Source organism: Aspergillus fischeri, genomic scaffold, assembly GCF_000149645.3.
Source record: "Aspergillus fischeri NRRL 181 1099437636252 genomic scaffold, whole genome shotgun sequence".
In the NCBI taxonomy this organism is placed as follows: domain Eukaryota; kingdom Fungi; phylum Ascomycota; class Eurotiomycetes; order Eurotiales; family Aspergillaceae; genus Aspergillus; species Aspergillus fischeri.
Window position 1 is genome coordinate 1,951,506 of NW_001509768.1, and position 18,222 is coordinate 1,969,727.

At 49.8% G+C, this 18,222-nt stretch overlaps 8 protein-coding genes and 1 non-coding gene across 9 annotated transcripts; 3 read left to right on the forward strand and 6 right to left on the reverse strand.

The window, feature by feature from the left end:
* Positions 1-656: 656 nt before the first annotated feature.
* NFIA_068470 (C-1-tetrahydrofolate synthase) lies at positions 657-3,735 on the reverse strand (the record flags this gene model as incomplete). The annotated part of the gene is made up of 5 exons (XM_001263574.1): positions 657-765; positions 833-3,360; positions 3,433-3,470; positions 3,527-3,547; positions 3,612-3,735. 5 exons carry the CDS (start codon positions 3,733-3,735, stop codon positions 657-659), a joined length of 2,820 nt encoding a protein of 939 aa, XP_001263575.1.
* Positions 3,736-4,687: 952 nt separating this feature from the next.
* On the forward strand, positions 4,688-5,898 carry tif34 (translation initiation factor eIF3 subunit i; the record flags this gene model as incomplete). Its single annotated transcript, XM_001263575.1, has 4 exons — positions 4,688-4,714; positions 4,796-5,314; positions 5,367-5,483; positions 5,539-5,898. 4 exons carry the CDS (start codon positions 4,688-4,690, stop codon positions 5,896-5,898), a joined length of 1,023 nt encoding a protein of 340 aa, XP_001263576.1.
* A 1,168-nt stretch (positions 5,899-7,066) lies between these two features.
* Positions 7,067-7,588, reverse strand: mbf1 (multiprotein-bridging factor 1; the record flags this gene model as incomplete). The annotated part of the gene is made up of 2 exons (XM_001263576.1): positions 7,067-7,375; positions 7,433-7,588. The coding sequence occupies 2 exons, from the start codon at positions 7,586-7,588 to the stop codon at positions 7,067-7,069; spliced, it is 465 nt and encodes a 154-aa protein (XP_001263577.1).
* A 651-nt stretch (positions 7,589-8,239) lies between these two features.
* On the reverse strand, positions 8,240-8,347 carry NFIA_068500. Its single transcript has one exon. It is a non-coding gene; the product is annotated as a tRNA-Met (tRNA).
* Positions 8,348-8,621: 274 nt separating this feature from the next.
* Positions 8,622-9,523, reverse strand: NFIA_068510 (SH3 domain-containing protein; the record flags this gene model as incomplete). Its single annotated transcript, XM_001263577.1, has 4 exons — positions 8,622-8,677; positions 8,733-8,954; positions 9,004-9,391; positions 9,461-9,523. 4 exons carry the CDS (start codon positions 9,521-9,523, stop codon positions 8,622-8,624), a joined length of 729 nt encoding a protein of 242 aa, XP_001263578.1.
* Positions 9,524-12,646: 3,123 nt separating this feature from the next.
* On the forward strand, positions 12,647-13,920 carry NFIA_068520 (AIM24 family protein; the record flags this gene model as incomplete). The annotated part of the gene is made up of 4 exons (XM_001263578.1): positions 12,647-12,695; positions 12,833-13,219; positions 13,275-13,624; positions 13,702-13,920. 4 exons carry the CDS (start codon positions 12,647-12,649, stop codon positions 13,918-13,920), a joined length of 1,005 nt encoding a protein of 334 aa, XP_001263579.1.
* Positions 13,921-14,313: 393 nt separating this feature from the next.
* NFIA_068530 (translation initiation factor eIF2 subunit beta) lies at positions 14,314-15,284 on the reverse strand (the record flags this gene model as incomplete). Its single annotated transcript, XM_001263579.1, has 3 exons — positions 14,314-14,480; positions 14,532-15,155; positions 15,218-15,284. 3 exons carry the CDS (start codon positions 15,282-15,284, stop codon positions 14,314-14,316), a joined length of 858 nt encoding a protein of 285 aa, XP_001263580.1.
* A 741-nt stretch (positions 15,285-16,025) lies between these two features.
* On the forward strand, positions 16,026-16,456 carry NFIA_068540 (uncharacterized protein; the record flags this gene model as incomplete). The annotated part of the gene is made up of 2 exons (XM_001263580.1): positions 16,026-16,299; positions 16,353-16,456. 2 exons carry the CDS (start codon positions 16,026-16,028, stop codon positions 16,454-16,456), a joined length of 378 nt encoding a protein of 125 aa, XP_001263581.1.
* An 830-nt stretch (positions 16,457-17,286) lies between these two features.
* Positions 17,287-17,964, reverse strand: NFIA_068550 (RNA recognition motif domain-containing protein; the record flags this gene model as incomplete). The annotated part of the gene is made up of 5 exons (XM_001263581.1): positions 17,287-17,330; positions 17,385-17,497; positions 17,607-17,713; positions 17,814-17,886; positions 17,945-17,964. The coding sequence occupies 5 exons, from the start codon at positions 17,962-17,964 to the stop codon at positions 17,287-17,289; spliced, it is 357 nt and encodes a 118-aa protein (XP_001263582.1).
* Positions 17,965-18,222: the final 258 nt, after the last annotated feature.

Here is an 18,222-nt window from a genome sequence, read left to right on the forward strand (position 1 = left end):
CGGACACTACTCCATATCTACCTACACTGATGTTCATGATCCTGATTTTCTAATTAACAAAGAATGACCATGCCATCCAGTTTTATTACTAAGGTGCTCCTTATATTGTTTCCTACTAATATTGTTCCGTTTTGTCTCTCTGAAATGGGAGGTGTACATCAAAAATAACCTCGGTTTCCCGCGGCAACGGATGCCATAATATACTACGTACCGCCGGAAAGCGATACACCGAGATCGCCTATATGCGGATGTTATGGTACAGCATGAGAGTGGAATTGGCTTCGGTGAGAGATTCAAGTTATCAAGTGATAATATCGATGATTAATTATCTGAGTCGATTAATATCAGTCTCCCAGACACGGCGCAGGTTGGTGGGAATTTTTGTCTGTCATTTCTATGATATATTTACTACTACCTAGCTCTGTCCCACGTATCGGGGAGGTTAGAACCAACTCCGAGACCCCGCTCTTATTTCTCTCCCAGTATGTTGAAGACCACCGGCATCTAGACACAACCATCCAATCCAATGTTCTCATGCTCATACATGTTGAATTAAGTGTACATCACAATCAATAATATGGTATAAAACCGGAGGAGATAAACATCACTCCGAAAATGAGAAAAGCGCTGAACACCAAGGGACGATCTCAATCAGCCTAGAATAAGCCGTCAATATCCCCGGTTTCGGTGTCGATGTCAACGTTCAGATAACCCGGAGCAGTCGGCAATCCGGGGATGGTCTGAATGTCTGCCGCAAGTGCGTAACTGTGTGGGTTCATCCACTGGTTAGCCGATTGATCCGCTGGAGCCATGTGGTAAAATAAACACTTACAGATATCCACCTCCAACCGCCAGCCGAACATCACGGATGGGAACTGTAAAGCCCGTTGGGGCGCCCTTGAGCGCGGGATCATGACTCAAGGAGTACTGGGTCTTGGCAATGCAGATCGGAAGATTGGAGAAGCCTTGTGCCGTGTAGGTGTCGACCTTCTTCTGAGCCAGCTCGCTGAACTCAACCTTCTCCGCACCGTACATGGCCTTTCCAATGCGCTCAATCCGCTCCTGGATGCTGCCCTCCAAGTCGTACAGGAGCTTGAAGTCCTTGGGCTTGGAGCTAGCTGCCAGCACTCCCTTGGCAAGGTCAACGGCTCCGGCACCTCCCTCGGCCCAGTGATTGGCAGGGATGGCATCCTCCGCACCGGCAGCAATAGCCTCCTCGCGGACGATAGCGATTTCGGCTTCCGTGTCCGTCTCAAACCGATTGATGGCTACAACCACCGGCACTCCGTACATCTTGGCGTTCTGGATGTGCTTCTTGAGGTTCACACAGCCCTTGCGGAGGATCTCGGTGTTCTCAGTGCGATAAATCTCGTGGAGCGGCGCTCCAGGGCTGATCTCTGGCCCGCCACCGTGAACCTTCAGAGCCCGGACGGTGGCAACAATGACCACACAGTCTGGGGAGAGACCAGAAGACCGGCATTTGATGTTAAAGAAACGCTCACCTCCCATGGTGAAGTCGAAACCGGCCTCAGTAACCACGAAACCAGTCTTAGCCTCGTGATCCTCATCGGGTTCAGTACCGGCAAGCTTCAGCGCCAATTTATCGGCGATGATAGAGCTGGCACCAATACTGATGTTGGCGAAGGGCCCGGCGTGGACCAGCACTGGAGTTCCCTCCAAGCTCTGCATCAGGTTGGGCTTGATAGCATCCTTCATCAGGGCGGCCAAGGCTCCTCCGGCGCCAATATCGTCGCAAGTCACGGGGTCCCCGCTCTTAGAGGTGGCAACGACCATGCGTCCCAATCTCTCGCGCATGTCTTCGAGACTGTTGCTCAACGCAAGGATGGCCATACATTCACTGGCCACGGAGATGTCAAAGCCCGTCTCGCGTGACAGACCCTTTTCAGTAGGGGCCTGTCCGACGGTAATGCCTCGGAGATGGCGATCATTGACATCTAACACACGGCGCCAGGTGATTGTCTGCGGATCAATGTCAAGACGCGCGAAACGGCGGATTTCTTCCTCGGTAAGATCGTCAGGGTTCGTTTTAGTAATGCCAAGCTTCTTGAGTCTTCTGAACATGATGGGCTGGAATTCGCGCTTGCCCTTTTTGACAGGGACCAGCCGCTTGTAAAGAGCAGCATCCTTCTGGGTAGCTTCATGGAACATGCGAGTTTCAATGGCGGCAGCCAGAAGGTTGTTGGCAGCAGTAATCGCGTGAATATCACCGGTCAGATGGAGGTTGAACTCGTCCATGGGGATGACCTGGCTGTAGCCTCCACCGGCAGCGCCACCCTTGATACCAAAGGTGGGACCCTGACTCGGTTGCCGGACATTGGCAAATACGATCCGGTTCAGGTGTGCGCCCAGCGCTTGAGTAAGACCGAGTGTAGTCGTGGACTTGCCCTCTCCAAGAGGCGTAGGAGTAATACCGCACACCAGGACATAACGTCCGTTGCGACGGTGAGCCAAGCGGTCTAGAACACTCAAACTGATCTTAGCCTTGGTGTGGCCGTAAGGCTCCAGCTCGTGGGGAGCAATGCCAACCTCCGCGGCGACTTGAGTAATGGGCTTGGGGTACTGAGCACGGGAGATGGCAATGTCGGAAGGAACAGGCCGGACCAGCCTGATGGGAAGCGGCGTAACATGTCTGTCCCGCTGCTTTTCAAAGTAAGCCTTGGCCGAAGTAACGACGTTCTTCAGCAGCATGGCAACTGTCATGGGACCGACACCTCCGGGAACCGGAGTGATCTGCGAAGCTACCTCTGCGGCGGCCTCGAAGTCGACGTCTCCGACGAGACGCTGTCCCGACTTCTTCGAAGGATCAGGCTTGTAATTAATGCCGACATCGATAACAACGGCACCAGGCTTCAGCCAGTCGCCCTTGACGAACTCTGCCTTCCCAATGGCTGCAACAACAATGTCGGCGTTCTTCACGATGCGGGGGATGTCCGGCGTCTTGGAGTGGCAGACAGTCACGGTGGCATCTGCATTCTTCAACAGGTAGCTGACAGGGCTACCGACGATGTCACTACGGCCAAGAACCACTGCCTCTTTGCCGGCGGGGTCTACTCCACTTGCCTTGAGGAGGTCCATAACAGCCAGCGGGGTGCAGGGAACGAAGAGGGGATGGCCACCTCGTTTGGCCAACTCTCCAATATTGATTGCGCCAAAACCGTCGACATCTTTTTCGTCCGCAACTGCAGATGTGACTGTATGTTCGGACAGGTGGCTAGGAAGGGGAAGTTGGACGAGGATGCCGTGCACCGAGGGATCGTTGTTAGCCTTTGTGATTTCCTGAAGGATCTCAGGCTGAGAGATCGATTCGGGAAAGTTGACAATCTTGCAGAGAATGTTCGCCTTTACAGATGCAGTGGATCAGTAAGGGTCCAAAGGCGTATGGTCGGAGATTTACGAGATTTATATCCATACCTCTTCAGCGGCCTTCAATTTCATGCGCACATATGTGCCTTGAAGCAAATTAGAACACCCCTTATATCTAGGCGTTGAATGTCATCAAACTTACTCGAATCCGATCGATTGCCGACTAAAAATTGAAGCAATGTCAGTACCTCCGCCGGGTTGGTTTCATGTTGTCCAGCTAAACGTACCCTGGAAGATAACCAAACTCGGCTTGAACCGAGGATTGGACTCTTGAATCTTTGCAATCTCGGCTTTCAATCCCTCTCTAATGCTCTTGGCAATGGCCGTGCCATCAATCTTTGTGGCCGTCATGATGGTAGATGTGCTGGAGAATGGCCGACGGGAAAGTGATGATCTCGGGAAGGCCTTGGAACCGGGAAAGTCGACCACACGTCCAGCGAAGTGATGTCGAGAAGTTCCAAGGAGAGGTGAAGTCAAGGATGGGAAGATGTAAGAAAAGTAAAGCTGACTGCGAAGACGACAGGGGAAGATCTTCGAATTCACAGCACAGCGGGGTAATGTCGCCGAACGAGCGGGGGAAAAGGGCATCGACTGCTGCTTGTTGGGGCTTTAGGTGCAGCCCTCGGACGAGTGACGATAGGAGATTTCCGTCGGGAAAGTAATTGACAACTTAAGCTCCACCTTGGAAGGGATTAAAGGAGTGACCCTATAGATAATTACACAGCAAAAAACATTGAAGAGATCCAATGATGGGCTCATCTATACATTGAGCACTGAGTTAAGTCAACGGACTTTTCAAATTTGTCCCATTCCCTGAGGGAAACAAGAAAAATCTCTTCTGAGTTTTGAGTCATTCCATGATAACTACCTTGGGAACTGTCCCGCTAGATCCTCACATGCAAATGCTTGACTCTGTCTTACTAAAAAAGGGTTATGTAAGATGCAGATAGGTCTTGACTCGATCAGGAATACGTACGGCTGGTTTAGGTTAGGGGTGATAAGGGCTGCCCGATTTGTCAAGAGCCTGAGGCAGACGCTGCTCGACATCGGAATATCCTCACTCCGACAATTGTTTGCCCCTCAGGCAAACAACCTCGAATAGGCAAAGGTCTTGGCGCGCAACGCCTGACTGAACTGTGCGATCAAATTCACTAAGAATAATTAGTCGACGACGCCGACAACGACAGCCCGCCAGCATCCCCGCCTCAATAACGCAAGTACTGGACACTCCTGTTGCGGAGGACGTTTAATCCAAGTCTATTCTTTTTTCTTTACACCCGGACATTGTTTCTTCTGGCCCAAGATGAGGCCTATTCTGCTCTCGGGCCATGTACGTTGTGCCCTCAAATCTCCACCAGGATTTGCTTTGCCGCTTTTATTGGACTAGCGACTGATATTTCATCTTCTGCAGGAACGGTCCCTCAACCAGATCAAATTCAACCGCGATGGCGATCTCCTGTTCTCCGTGGCGAAGGATAAGATCGTATGTGCTTGGTGGTCGGCCAACGGCGAGCGACTTGGTACCTACAGTGGCCACCAGGGTGCCATCTGGACGGTCGATGTCAGCCCCAACACAGTTCTCCTGGCGACCGGCTCGGCAGACAACACTGTGCGATTGTGGAACGTAAAGACTGGCGAGTGCGTGAAGGTCTGGGATTTCCCTACCGCTGTGAAGCGGGTCGAATTCAATCCCGATGGAAGCAGGCTGCTGGCTGTGACGGAAAAGCGTATGGGATTCCTCGGTACGATCGCTGTGCTCGACATCAGTTATGGAGATAGTCAGGGTGGTGCTCTAGAGAACCAGGCCGATGAGCCTAGCTTGAGAATCACCTGCACAGAGAGCAAGGCCACCGTGGCTGGCTGGAGTTATCTGGGCAAGTACATCATTGCTGGACACGAAGACGGCAGTGTCAGCCAATACGATGGAAAGGTGGGCTTATTCTGCTCCTGGAACTTGTAAACTTATTCTAATTTGCGTGCAGACTGGTGAGCAGCTGGAGAACGTCCAGGCGCACGAGTTCGATCACCAGATCAACGACATCCAGTTCTCTCAGGACCGTACTTACTTCATCACTGCCTCCAAAGACAAGTCCGCCAAGGTTTGTCCTGATCCTTTCTGTCTGTCCATATGTTGTCAAAGCTGACCATCGCTAGCTCATCTCCTCTCGTAACCTCGCCATCCTCAAAACATACGTTGCCGATACTCCCCTGAACAGCGCCACCATCACTCCCAAGAAGGACTACGTGATCCTGGGTGGTGGCCAGGCCGCCATGGATGTCACAACAACCTCCGCCCGACAGGGTAAATTCGAGGCCCGTTTCTACCACAAGGTCTTCGAGGACGAGATTGGCCGTGTCAGAGGCCACTTCGGTCCCCTCAACACTGTTGACGTCCACCCCAACGGCACAGCATATGCCTCCGGTGGTGAGGACGGTTACGTTCGTGTGCACCACTTTGACAAGCCCTACTTTGATTTCATGTACGAGGTCGAGAGAGAGCAGCTGAGGAAGTGAGTCGGGTGATATCCACAAGCTCTTTGCTTTTCAAGTCATGCATTATCTGTATGAGTCATGAGACGGACGCTTTTTTGCTCATAAAAGAAGGAAAAGCCAGGCGCGGCGGAAATGGGTAGAAGACCTGGCGGGGTCAATACAGGGCATGATTTTCTCGTTCATCTACGGAGTTGGTACCTCTTTCACAATTATTTCTTTCTTGTTCTCCATCATCATCCTACGTCGTCCTCTTGCCATCTTAATCAAAAGAATTGCCCTTTTGCTTCTTCCCGTCAGAGCTCCTTCACTGTCCATATTCACTTGAATTATGTGCCCAGGCGGACGAAATACCCTCGTCAGCAATACTATTGATGTCCATTACTTCGTTAGTGCCGATGGGTGCCTGATCTGGATGGCTTCAATACGTTGGCTTCTTTATAAGAATTGAGCACCTATCGTCCGAAAAATACTCAGGGATAGACTTTTCAATCAACATATTACCTGTATTTCTGGCCAACCTTTCTGCCAATGAAGAAATAGCACGAACAATTGACTTTCAAGACTTTTTCCGGAGACCCTTTGGGTTTACTGCGCCATTGGCCACATTTACCCTGGTAGACGTCGGTTTGCCACCTCTGCTACTCTGGAGCAACCCCGTAACATTCTCGACGCACTGCAATTCAGTAGAGGCCCTTGACAGGCCTTGAAGCATTTACCGTGTTGGTCTTTTTGGGCGTCACTTTCGCTAACATTTGAATTATTTTGTCCAAAGATCCGCACACTAGGCGCCACTTCATCTATTGTTCTATACCCGTGAGATATTCTATAGACAACTCGGCGAAACCGGCGCGCAACCTGAAAGAAGTCCCCAACTTTGCAATCTGCAATCCCCGTGGATGCCATCAAATCCCTCTTATGACGATGAAAGTCCAGAAACAAGGATAAAAACGCAAAGCGAGTCCGTAGAAGCGCCCGAAAAGCAAGTGGTATTTTTATGCCGCGATATATGAACCGTTTCAATGCCAGCCCAGCGCTCTTCCGACCAGCAGAAAACATAAAGATCATAAAAAGGACATAGGTTCTAACTGAAAAAAGGCGTATCATGACACAAAAGAAAGGACATCAGGAAAAATCAAAAACTTGAGTTTTTTCATCTTCCCTAAGAAAAAGGTGTGGGCTCACCCCCGTTTTACTTCTTCTTAGGGAACTTCTCCTTCCCGATGTCCGAGCCTCTGAGCTTGACATTGAGCACACGCTCCATAGCGCTCAGGACCTTCTGGTCGGGCGCGGCCGTACCCCTCTCAAAGTCCTGGATGACTGTGATGGTGGTGTTGCACTTGGTGGCGAGTTCCTTCTGTGTCATTTTGTAGCCCTCCTCGTTTCGGCGCTTCTTGATGGCGTCTGCGACCTGGAGACCAACGGTCTTGGGCTTGACGATGTCGTCGCTTCGGTCGACCTTTGTCAGGTGCTGACCTTCCATGGCGGCTGTCTTTCCGGCCTTTTGCGAACGTTAGTAGGTATTCAATATGGAGAGGGGTGTGAATGCAGAACATACAGCATTGCCAGTTGCGTACTTCTTCTCAGTAGCAATGACGAGACCCTGGCGCTGAGCAGCGTTCAGAGCGCTCTTTCCTTTGACTACTGTCTCTCGGGGAGCGGCACCAGCACGGTGCTTGGTTCCAATGCGTGTGACAGAATCCCACTCACTCATTTTGAAGGATGTGTATGCTCGAAGCGTATGGAGGTCTTGATGGAGGACGATGTTGGGAATGAGAGAGGTGTCCGAGGTGGTAGAGTAGAGGGTGGCGGAGAGATTGATCGCGTGAGGTTGTGACTGAGAAGGAGAGAGTCCACAGAGCCACCCGAATTTATACTGATGACACAGAAGCTTCTCGAGCCCTGAGCGGCGCAGTTTAGAGGGGAGTCATGCACTATTCCTCTCTGGGACTAGTGATGCTGACATCATTACCACTCATTCGGAGTCTCAAAGAGGGTTTGGAGATGCTCCGTATATACTCCGTAGTTCGTGCCGAGTTAACATACATCTGCCAAATCTGGAGTCAGGAGCGACATGGCTATCATGCGGGTATTATAGAAGAGTTTCTCTTCTTAATTACGGGAGAGAGAGGATTGAGTGCAATCCCATTTAATTTTCCTCTTTGCCTTCTTAAAACACTTGTTGATTGTACAATGGCTTTAACGCCACCATAAATAAGCGGAATCTGTATGAAATGATGGTGCGTGAACTACTTCAACGTCACACAGTGAAGAGGATGCAACCAAAACATTTGACGTAGTCCTCGTATTCTGTATACAGCGGGGCAAAAATAGAATGACAGGGAAAAAAGAAAACTAGCCTAACTGCCTCCGGGGAGGATCGAACTCCCGACCTTGAGATGTCCCAGAAGTGCTGCATCTGATCATATAGGATATATGAGACTCACGTGATAACCAACTACACCACAGAGGCGGCTATAGCGTACCCAATGCGCTGATTTTATACAAGAGAGGGGACCCGGTCGAAGCTTGTCGATTCATCTGATAGGTGATTGTCAGGCACAGACAACTTGTTTGAGCAGCAATGATCATCAATGCTGTGCGTCATGATCCACATATTGTTCTCAAACCTGATATTTTCATTAAGAATACCTAGGATAGGTTGAGCAAAAAATCCGCCTGAACGCCGTTCCCATGACTGAGGAAGAACCCATTCTCAAAACCCGAGAAGACTCGAGGGATCAACGCTAGAAGATACTATTCACAATGTTGGAGCCGATAGTAGCACCGGCACCAAAGATAGCTAAGACATAGTTAGTGGCTGCAAACACAAATAAATGGAGCCACAATCGACGTACCGGCATTGCCCATCTTCTTTCCGAACTTCTTGCCATGCTCCTCGAACTTGCCGCCCGGCCGCTTTCCATCCGGGGCAGCTGAGCCGCTCTGGCTAACGTCAAGGGGCACATTTCCATAGTTGGTAGGAGGGGGAGACGACACTCCCTTCTCTTCTATTACGTTCACATAGCTGCGAGGGAAGATACCCTCAAGGTTGGTCCGTTCATTACGGCCACGCCACCCTATGTCTGTTAGCTTGAATTCCCTGGCATCGCCTTCAAACCAACGTACAATCAGCGTTCATGTGTTCCAAAACTTGGACACGGTCGTGTGGCTGCAGAGCAAGATCTCCAGCATCTGTTGGGGTATAAGCATAGAGTGCTGTAGCGACGGACAATACGGGCGCAGCTTGAGGGTAAGCGGGTGGGGGAACAGAGGGGGTCGAGTATTGTTGTTGCTGCAGAGCCGCCTTTTCGTTCAAAGAGCTATTGGCGAACTGCGATGTGGGAGGAGCGTATGATGCCGGGGAAGGTTGAGATTGAGCGACAACCGGTTGTTGCTGTTGTGGCTGAGGAACTGGTGTAGCGGCTTGTTGAGGGGCCTCATTAGGCAGCTGGGCCAGGATCGACGAGAGTTGCTGACGCGTAATGACCGAAGCATCTGCAAGAAACTCGAGCTCCTGAGATATATTAGCAAGGTGTGCGACAGACGTTGGGAAGATGGAGAAACCAGTGCGGCATCATCATACCGATCGGACAGTGCGGAGCGAGCGGTTGCTCATTGCGGTCATGAAGCTGCTTTGGGTGGCCATGACGATGCGGATATTGATTTAGAAATGATAAAAGGGATTACGGCGATGAAAAGGATGGATGGAAGTGAGACGGCCGCTGGAGCAGATGTCGACCACAGGAAGGCGTAGTCGATTATCACTAATAATATATGTTTTCAGGAACTCAGGCACACATGGCATTGGACCCGGGAGAGGATGGAGCCGAAACAGAGCCACAATTTCTATGTATCTTATGGGGCTTGGCAGACTATGTTACATTGCCATGCCTACAGAATGCTACTAAGGTAGGTAAACTTGGATATTTCCATCAATAATAAACACAATCATTTATTGAATGCGCAGTGGTCATATACATATTACTAAAGCCATTTGAGAAACTGTACTTCTGGATAAAAGAGTCTGTATTCTGGAACTCTTCTATGCCCTAAATTTTATCGTTCATGGTTGATTTACTGGCTAATGCAGGCATAGTACAGGCGTTGTGCTGATGACTCCGCCCGTACCGAAAGAGAACGCCTCTCTTATGGGACTGGTGGGATTAATTATCAGATGGAAATACCTTGCTAAAAGGTACAGAAACTGTGGTGTATCGACTTTCATGACATCCAGATAATACAAATAGCATGAATAGTTGATGGAGAGATTATGTTACTACCTTCCCTAAGTCGAGGATGGATATCTTGTTGCCTAATTGGCTTTGCTCCATAAGTTAGAGACAGGTTGTTCCAGAGCGTTTCAAATGAATGCTAGGTCAATTCCAGTCAGGGTACCTGCCAGTTCTCCTCTAATACTGCTGAATTTTACTGCGTACAGAGATTAAGTGTTGGCCAAAGCTGACAAGAAATTGCAGTCATTATTATGATCATAAGCCATGAGTTCATACCAGAGGTTACAAGCCGACGATCACTTGTATCCTGGGGTTGTGGCTGGTCGGTCCGCATCTAAGGTACACTTGACATCAATAGCCCCACCATCACTGGTCTGCCGTAGGCCCGTAGTACGGCTTCAGACTTCGAGATGCAAACGACTAACGAGGTCGTCGATATCGCTGGTGAATCAATCCATGGTTAGCTACTAACATAACAGGGAGCGAGATGTCTCAATATGCGTGACCCTTTGCGCAGTATATTTGGAGCACAAACTCTGCTTGTTCACATTTGACAATAGAAGACACTCAAATGAGAAGACTACATCACCTCTTATGACCTCTGATTAGAACGTACTTATGCTTCCTGAGCCGATGCAACGACAAGAGCCTGGGTAAAATTGAGCCTTTCTTGAATACAGAGTCTCTGATGGAAATCCTGGGCGCATGCCTCTCGCGAGTCCATCCCTCAAGTTGAGGCTAAGCTTCTCACTGAGGGTGCGCCTCACCTCGAAGCGAGGTTTCAGATTAAGTCGGAGTAAAGTCTGGAATACGAGTATAGATTCGCCTTAAGGAGGATGGTCGTCAGCTATAACGGTGAGCTACCAATGACTCAGTGGATAAGCTGTATCGCGAAGAGGAGGCACCAGGGCAGGTTATACTACAACGATTGAAAATTCCGAAGGTGCTGAAGATTTTCGGATCTAGTTGGCGAAACTATCCGGAGTTTGGACTAGGGGCCAGCTGCTGAGGAGATTGAAAGTCACCGTGTGTTTTCCCAAAAGCATGTGCAAGACTTCAAGGATGCCATGATCGCAAAGCCATCTCGCAACAGACACAGGTTCGATGAGATTGAGAATTTATATCGATTGGAACCTCAAGAAGCGAGCATCGCCGTTCTCTAGCATTGAAGAATGATTGTCGAAGACGCGCCTCTTCTGGAGAATGCTGTGGGAAACAATCGGATGCTGTGAGATCCCTCTAGCGGCCAGTATTGAAGCCTCGATCCAGGATAGCGTCACCAGAATCCCTGGACACTTTACCGAAGAGGGTCTATGATAACTTGGCTCGAGGGTCCTATACTCCCACAGATCATCTTCCAAAATTGATATTAGGGCGTCCAACAAGTAGACAAGGATGTGCATCCTAGTCACACAGGAGAGACCCAACTGAGACGGATCAATCAAAGAGAAGCAAGCCAGATTTAGGGAAACAAGTTTCACCAGCCTCACCAGAAGAGATTGCGATAGAGTGCTGATGATAGGAATGAGATAAGGAGGGAGAAGTAGCTGCAGGGAAAGAAGAGGAATCCACTATACTTGATGTCTGTACCAGGAGTCCTTTGACTGCTTTGATCAAGCTAACTAAGGACATGCACGAGACAATAAGGTGAGACAAAGGGGTTGTGATGATGGAGTCAATTAACTTGTGATGAAGACCTTTTCTGTAACTTGATACTGTAGCCTGGCACATGTTAGCTAAGATGTGTGTGTGCCAGGTGAACAATGGCCGCTCTTATTGTTCTATGGATACGAATATATGTCCTTTACCATGGATGTAACGGACTCTTAAACTACTGAATCCATATAGATAGGAGGAATTTCGGTTCCTTTCCACCTGATGATTTATTTTAATCTCCTTCAGAGAACAGACTCCACTTTGTAGCCGTAGCGCAGCACAATACTACGATAGTCCCTTATTCTCACCTGTTCATCTACCCCACTTCATTCCCCTCCCCTCGCCCAGACTGCCCGCAGTCTCAGCTTACTCTCTATTGTCATGGCACAGAGTCTCCCACCATTAGGATTGCCGCAATGAAGGAGGAGAGGCCCAATGAAAGAAAGATACATATTGCACATGCCGGAAAGCTAAAGATGGACTAATCCTACTCGAATGGGATCTTCTGCAGATCCTATCACAACTCTCCCCACCTAATTCCTCTAAGCGCCGACAGCTTTCAATCCAACCAGAGCAAGGAGATGGCAAGATGACAGATGCTCAGCGGCTACCGATGCTACAGCTGCGTGCTCATATATCACACCAGTCTGCGCAGTTGTTTTCTTGAATGGAAATATAGCTGTCAACCAGGTTGCGCGGTCCTTGAAGAAGTCCCTCACTCAAGCTAAACAGTGTCAGATTGAGTTTGGAAACGACTGACGAATACGAGGATATCCCACTTTGGTTGTGCTTACGTTCCCTTTTAAATTCGTCTCATTCCCTCTGTTGACTCGACTGCATCCGTCAAACAACTACTGAAAGAGAGGAAATCAACGGAAACCATGGCGAGTTCATACCCACCTCCTCCGTCCCAAGAGGGCCACTATCCTCGTAAGTACTATTTCATAGCTGAACCAGACCAATATACGTGCTAATCCTCTCCGTGATTAAGCGCCTCCAAATTCCGGAGGTATGATAACAAACCGTTTCATGCATTGGGAATATAGTCTCATTGATGTTCTATATAGCTTTTCCACCACCTCCCCAGCCGTCACCAGGATTTCCACCTCAGAACTTCAGCTACCCTCCTCCGCCTAAGCAACCGACTCCTGCAAGTCCCCCGCCGGGAGATGCACATGCGGCGGCATATGCATCCAATACATACGGACAGAGCTCTGTATCGCCTCCACCGCAGCCGCAGGGCCACCAGCCAACGCCATCTCAATCTTCGAACATGGCTGTGCAAGCCCAGCGGACATCTGTGGGGCCGTCTCAGTTCGGCCAGTTCGTGACCTCAACTACCCAGGACGATGTTGGGACATTCAATGGCGGAAGCTATAGGATTAGCCACCGGGACTCGAATTCCCTTCTGACGCTGCAGCTGGCGGTAGGGTGTCCGATTGAGTCCAAGCCAGGTGAGTGCCATTTTTTCAGAACCTGAAAAGCCCACGAAGCTCATGATACGGTCAGGAGCAATGATCGCGATGTCGCACACAATCACACTAAAAGGAAGCGTCAAATTCTCCCTGAAGAAGATGTTTGCCGGCGGCGAGATGTCACTGTCCACATACACCGGCCCCGGCGAGCTTCTGCTTGCGCCCGCGGCACTGGGTGATATCATTGTGCTGCGCTTGTCTGGCTCGGACCAGTGGAAGGTCGGAAAAGATGCCTTCCTGGCCTCGACTAGCGGTATCTCAAAGGACTATCAAGCGCAAGGTTTGTCGAAGGGTGTCTTCTCCGGAGAGGGATTGTTCGTGTACAAGCTGTCTGGTGTCGGTCTCGTGTGGCTCCAGAGCTTCGGCGCTATCATCAAGAAGGATGTAAGCTACTCTTCCCTTGACTTCTAGCACCCACTCTCTGGAGGTTCTCTGTGACTTGCTGACAATGAACTGTCCAGATCGCCGACGGCGAATCCTACTACGTTGATAACGGACACCTCGTTGCCTGGAACTGCAAGTACAAGATGGAGCGTGTCGCTTCAGGAGGTATCATTTCCAATATGAGTTCTGGCGAGGGTCTAGCATGCCGTTTCACCGGTCCTGGAACCGTGTACTTGCAGACGAGGAACGTCACTGCCTTTGCCGCGCATATTGGAGCACATACTGCCAGTAACTAGAGTATAGCGCTCGATGGATGGACAGTGGCAAAGGCTTCTACATTCATTTGCTGTAAATTCTCATGTTTAGCGTTGTGATTCCTTGAGCGGATGCTGTTTTATCTTGATCCATCTTTGCTGGCATTTTTATCTCATTATCCTTATGATAGCCCTTACAGAATGAGAATGAAGTGGTTCCCAGACACATGGACTTTACTTCTGGTCTTCACGTCGTCTCTATTTTTCCAAATCCTGCATAACTCACGACATCACATTTCGATCCTTTTTCATCATCATCCACATAGCAGAGGAACGTTTATACGAAAATGGGGGAAATAAACAGGAAAAAATAAAAGAAAAGTATCTTCCCACAGCTGGCTCCATGTAGATCCCCCCACCCAGCCATAACCTCGTTTAGCCTTGTCTCTTTCTGCGGCCGACCTGTCCACGGAAACCGGTCTTGATGGCGGCGACCGACCGACGAGAACCGCAGGAGTTGCAGGTAACGAAGTACAGACGGTTCTCACCCTTGTTGAGTTCGGTGTCGGGGCTGCGGCAGGTTTTGCAGGTAACATATTCAACTGGAGGCTGTCAGCTACTGTAGTATTCAAGAGGGAGGAAAAGTAACATACCGATATATCTTCTCAAGACGTTCTCGATCTGCTTCTGCTGGAAACGACCCTTGATGACCAGACGCCTGCTACCGTCGACACTGCCGCTGGTACCCAATTCGGCGAACAAGAACTGCATGACGTGGTCGTCCGAACGCTTCATACGCTTGCAGATATCGGCGATGTTCGCGAAGATGGTACGACGGTTACCTTCACGCAGACACTGAGGAGGAGGAATCTTATACGACTTGGTGCCGCTGGACAGCAGGTCGGGGTGGTGGCTCTGGATGAGGGAGAAGAATCGGGAGACGAGGAGCGAGTACGGGATGGCCTGGGTCGCGTTGTGCGCCCAGATACCGGTGCCGGCTTCGAGATCGCCCTCAGGCAACTCGCCCTCCTTCTCCTCGGCAGCGGCCTTCTCTGAGATACCAGCTTCGGCGAGCTTGGCCTCAAAGTCACCCGCATCGACCTTCTTGACCTTCTTCTTCTTCTTTTTCAGGGCGGTGGGGTCGAATTCCCCATCGGCGGTGGCAGCGGCGTCGTCGCCTTCACCGGCCTCAGCGTCCTTGGGCTTCTTGGTCTTCTTCTTTTTCGAGAGGCCCTTGAAGAGTTCGGTTACTTCGTCGACTGCGGTGTCTGCTGTGCCTGCTTGAAGTCAGTTTCGGCTGCGGCCGCAGGTTTGAGTGACAGGGAAAGTGAAAGCATACCAGCTTCATTCTCAGCTGTGGTGATTTGAGGAGCGGGAGCCTCTGTGACTTCGCCGTTTGTGTCCATGATGACTGCACCTTCACTGAAGGCAACGGATTTGCGTTGCTTTTGAGGAGTGGGCTCGACCTGCTAATGGGCCCGACGACAGGTTAGCAAGGTGGAAATAAATTAACAGAGACGATATCCGTCCGAAAAAAAAGGGTCTGGTGACTGTTCACTGCCTAACACAGCCAAACGTTACAACTGAAGGTGAGCGGCAACGTAGTGTGATTAGGCCGATGGGGGGCATGAAATGTGAAGATGTCCGCATTAAAGAAAATGTGGGAGGGCAGAATCGGTAAAGGGAAAACAGGGTGTGACGTACAGCATCCGCCATATTTTATATGTCTTTCTTGCAGCAGTAGGCACTTCCAAATATGATAACAGTCAAAGAATGTTATCTAGCAGTAAAGACTTGCTTATAAGTAGCTTGACGAGAGGTTGATATATTGGTAGAGCCATATCTTTGGGTTCGCGATGGCAATTCTGTTATCGCGGTACAGGTTCACGTGACTGTGAGTCAAATTGCTGTGCACTCGTATTACTGTAATGTATTCACGTGACTTGGCTCTCCTGGATTACATCAGGGCCTGTCTTTAGATGCCTCTCAAGTATTGGGGTTCCGATCTTGGATATCTCTATCGGTCGGCAACACTTCATGCTGCAATCCTTGTTCAGGCAGTAGGCAGGCCGCTGCTTGATTTCATTATCGGTGTTCTACTTCGCTCATTAACCCGTCCCGTCTCCCCGACCCAAGTCAATCTCACCATGTCGTACTCCTCACCCTCCGCCTCTAACCCGTCCCTCGCTACATCTGCGTACATGGTGTCTTCGGTAGACAGGTACACATCCGGCTCAGACGATGAGATTGCATCCCTTCCATCAGAGTCTACCACCGCTTCAGATCTAGACACACTTTCAGACGACTACTCAGATGCCGAGGAGGAATGGAGAGAAAGCATTGAGCAGCTGGAGTTACTATTGACCATGGTCATCGTTCCGTTTATCGGGAAGTATCTGGGAAGGAGATGCGCTTATTGGGGTACGCCCTTTGACTTCTACAGCATGTAAACAAGACTGACATGAGTGATGTAGGGTGGACTCGCTTTATGGAATGGAAATACCCAGTTGAAGTCGTCATGACCAACAAGGCAGCCTTCAGGGGAGCCGGTGTTGTTGAGGCTTTATCTCCACTGTGAGCGTCTTGACAAACTCAAGTCATCATAACAATTCGATCTGCGGTTGCGGTCGTGCCATGGACCGAGACGCATTGTCGTGATACCCGCAGTCCTCGGGGAGCCCTGCGAAGAGCAGCAGCAGCTTCCGTCTCTAGAGGTCGTTGCATCATTCCGCGATGGCGGCTCTCTAGTTACATTCAAAACGAGAATGCTTTACGTCGCAGCTTAGGAGTTAGGGAACTTGTTCGATGACCTGCTTCTGGATCCAGAGTACAGTATTATGTAAATATAGTCAGAGGCACACTACCAAGTTTCATTTTATACCCAATCGAACCATTTGCCTATTGACGAGCTCGCGAGGCTCAGAGAGTGGACTATACTCCGTGGTCGTATGAGCGTTGCGAACTGTCGGACCAACAGCCAGATGGTATCCATAAGACTGCTTCGATCAAGACTAGAACACCGCCAATACATCAATGAAGTCTGAGAGGAGTGCTTGGGTATTGAGTGTTTAGTCTAGAAGGAAACTTAGAAAGAAAAGTATGTCGCCATGCAGCGGCCGTCAACCAATCTTAATTATCTCGATAGGCGAGATGAAGACGAAACTGAGAGACAAGCAAAAAGCACTAATAAATTCCATCATCATGAACTTGTGCGTCATTCACGCTCAAGAAATGCGATAAAGAGCCCGGCATGATCATTTTCATAATCGTATCTCATAACTTATCTGGCGAAAAAGGTACGGAGAGAAACGAGCTAGGTGTTTTCGACTGAGGCATTTAAGCAGCGTTATTCGAGGGACGCCACTCTGGAGGGAAATTAGTGACTATTCGGAAGGACAGCAATCAGTTCTACTCACCGCCGTAACCACGGCCACCTCCATAACGTTGGCCACCTGTAAGACTTGTCAGAACTGAGATTCGTTGAACAATTTGATGTGAGCACATACCGTTTCCGGGAGCACCCTCGGACTGGTTGTAGCCACCACGGCCGTGGAAGCCACCGTTGTTACGGGCAGGGCGCTCGGAGGCCTTGTCAACACGGATGGTGCGCCCATCGAACCTATATGCGTCAATTGTTAGTGCTTCTGCGATGAGAGATACGGTTCAAAAGAGTACAGTTTGGGCACTCAGGTACAATCTAGGGTCTGAAGAGATTTGGGAAAGCTTACTCCTGGTTGTTCATAGCGTCCATGGCAGCATCAGCCTCGGTGTCGCTGCTGAAACGGACGAAACCGAAACCACGGCTGCGGTTGGTGTCACGATCCTTGACAACGATCTGCGTGTCGTGAAAGAGTCATTAGTATGGTATGGTAAGGTAGTAACAGAAAAAAAGATGGTGTGATAATGAACAATGAGAGGGAAAGGGTACTACTAACAGCTTCTTCAACCACGCCGTACGGCTCGAAACCCTGACGAAGGGCGTCATCAGTGGTGTGCCATGCGAGGCCGCTATTGAACCGTTACTTGAGAAAATGCGTTGGATTTTTGACGTAAAATGAAAACACACCCGATGAAAAGCTTAGACATGTCGAAGGTTGAATGAAACTGTTTAGTTGAATTAGTATTGAGATACAGTGACAGTTTCCCGAAGATCAAGGTGATCGAAATAGGTGGATGAAAGGAAAAAAAGGAGGGGAAGAAGTCAGGAGTAGAAAATTTCTCCCTTTTCTGAAAGAAATTTTTTCACAGGCAATCTCACTGCGGCTGTGCCTGAGGATGTCGCTGGTCCGTGAAACAAACAGAGCATACAGCAAGACAAGGGACACTCACAGTAGAAACTTTTGT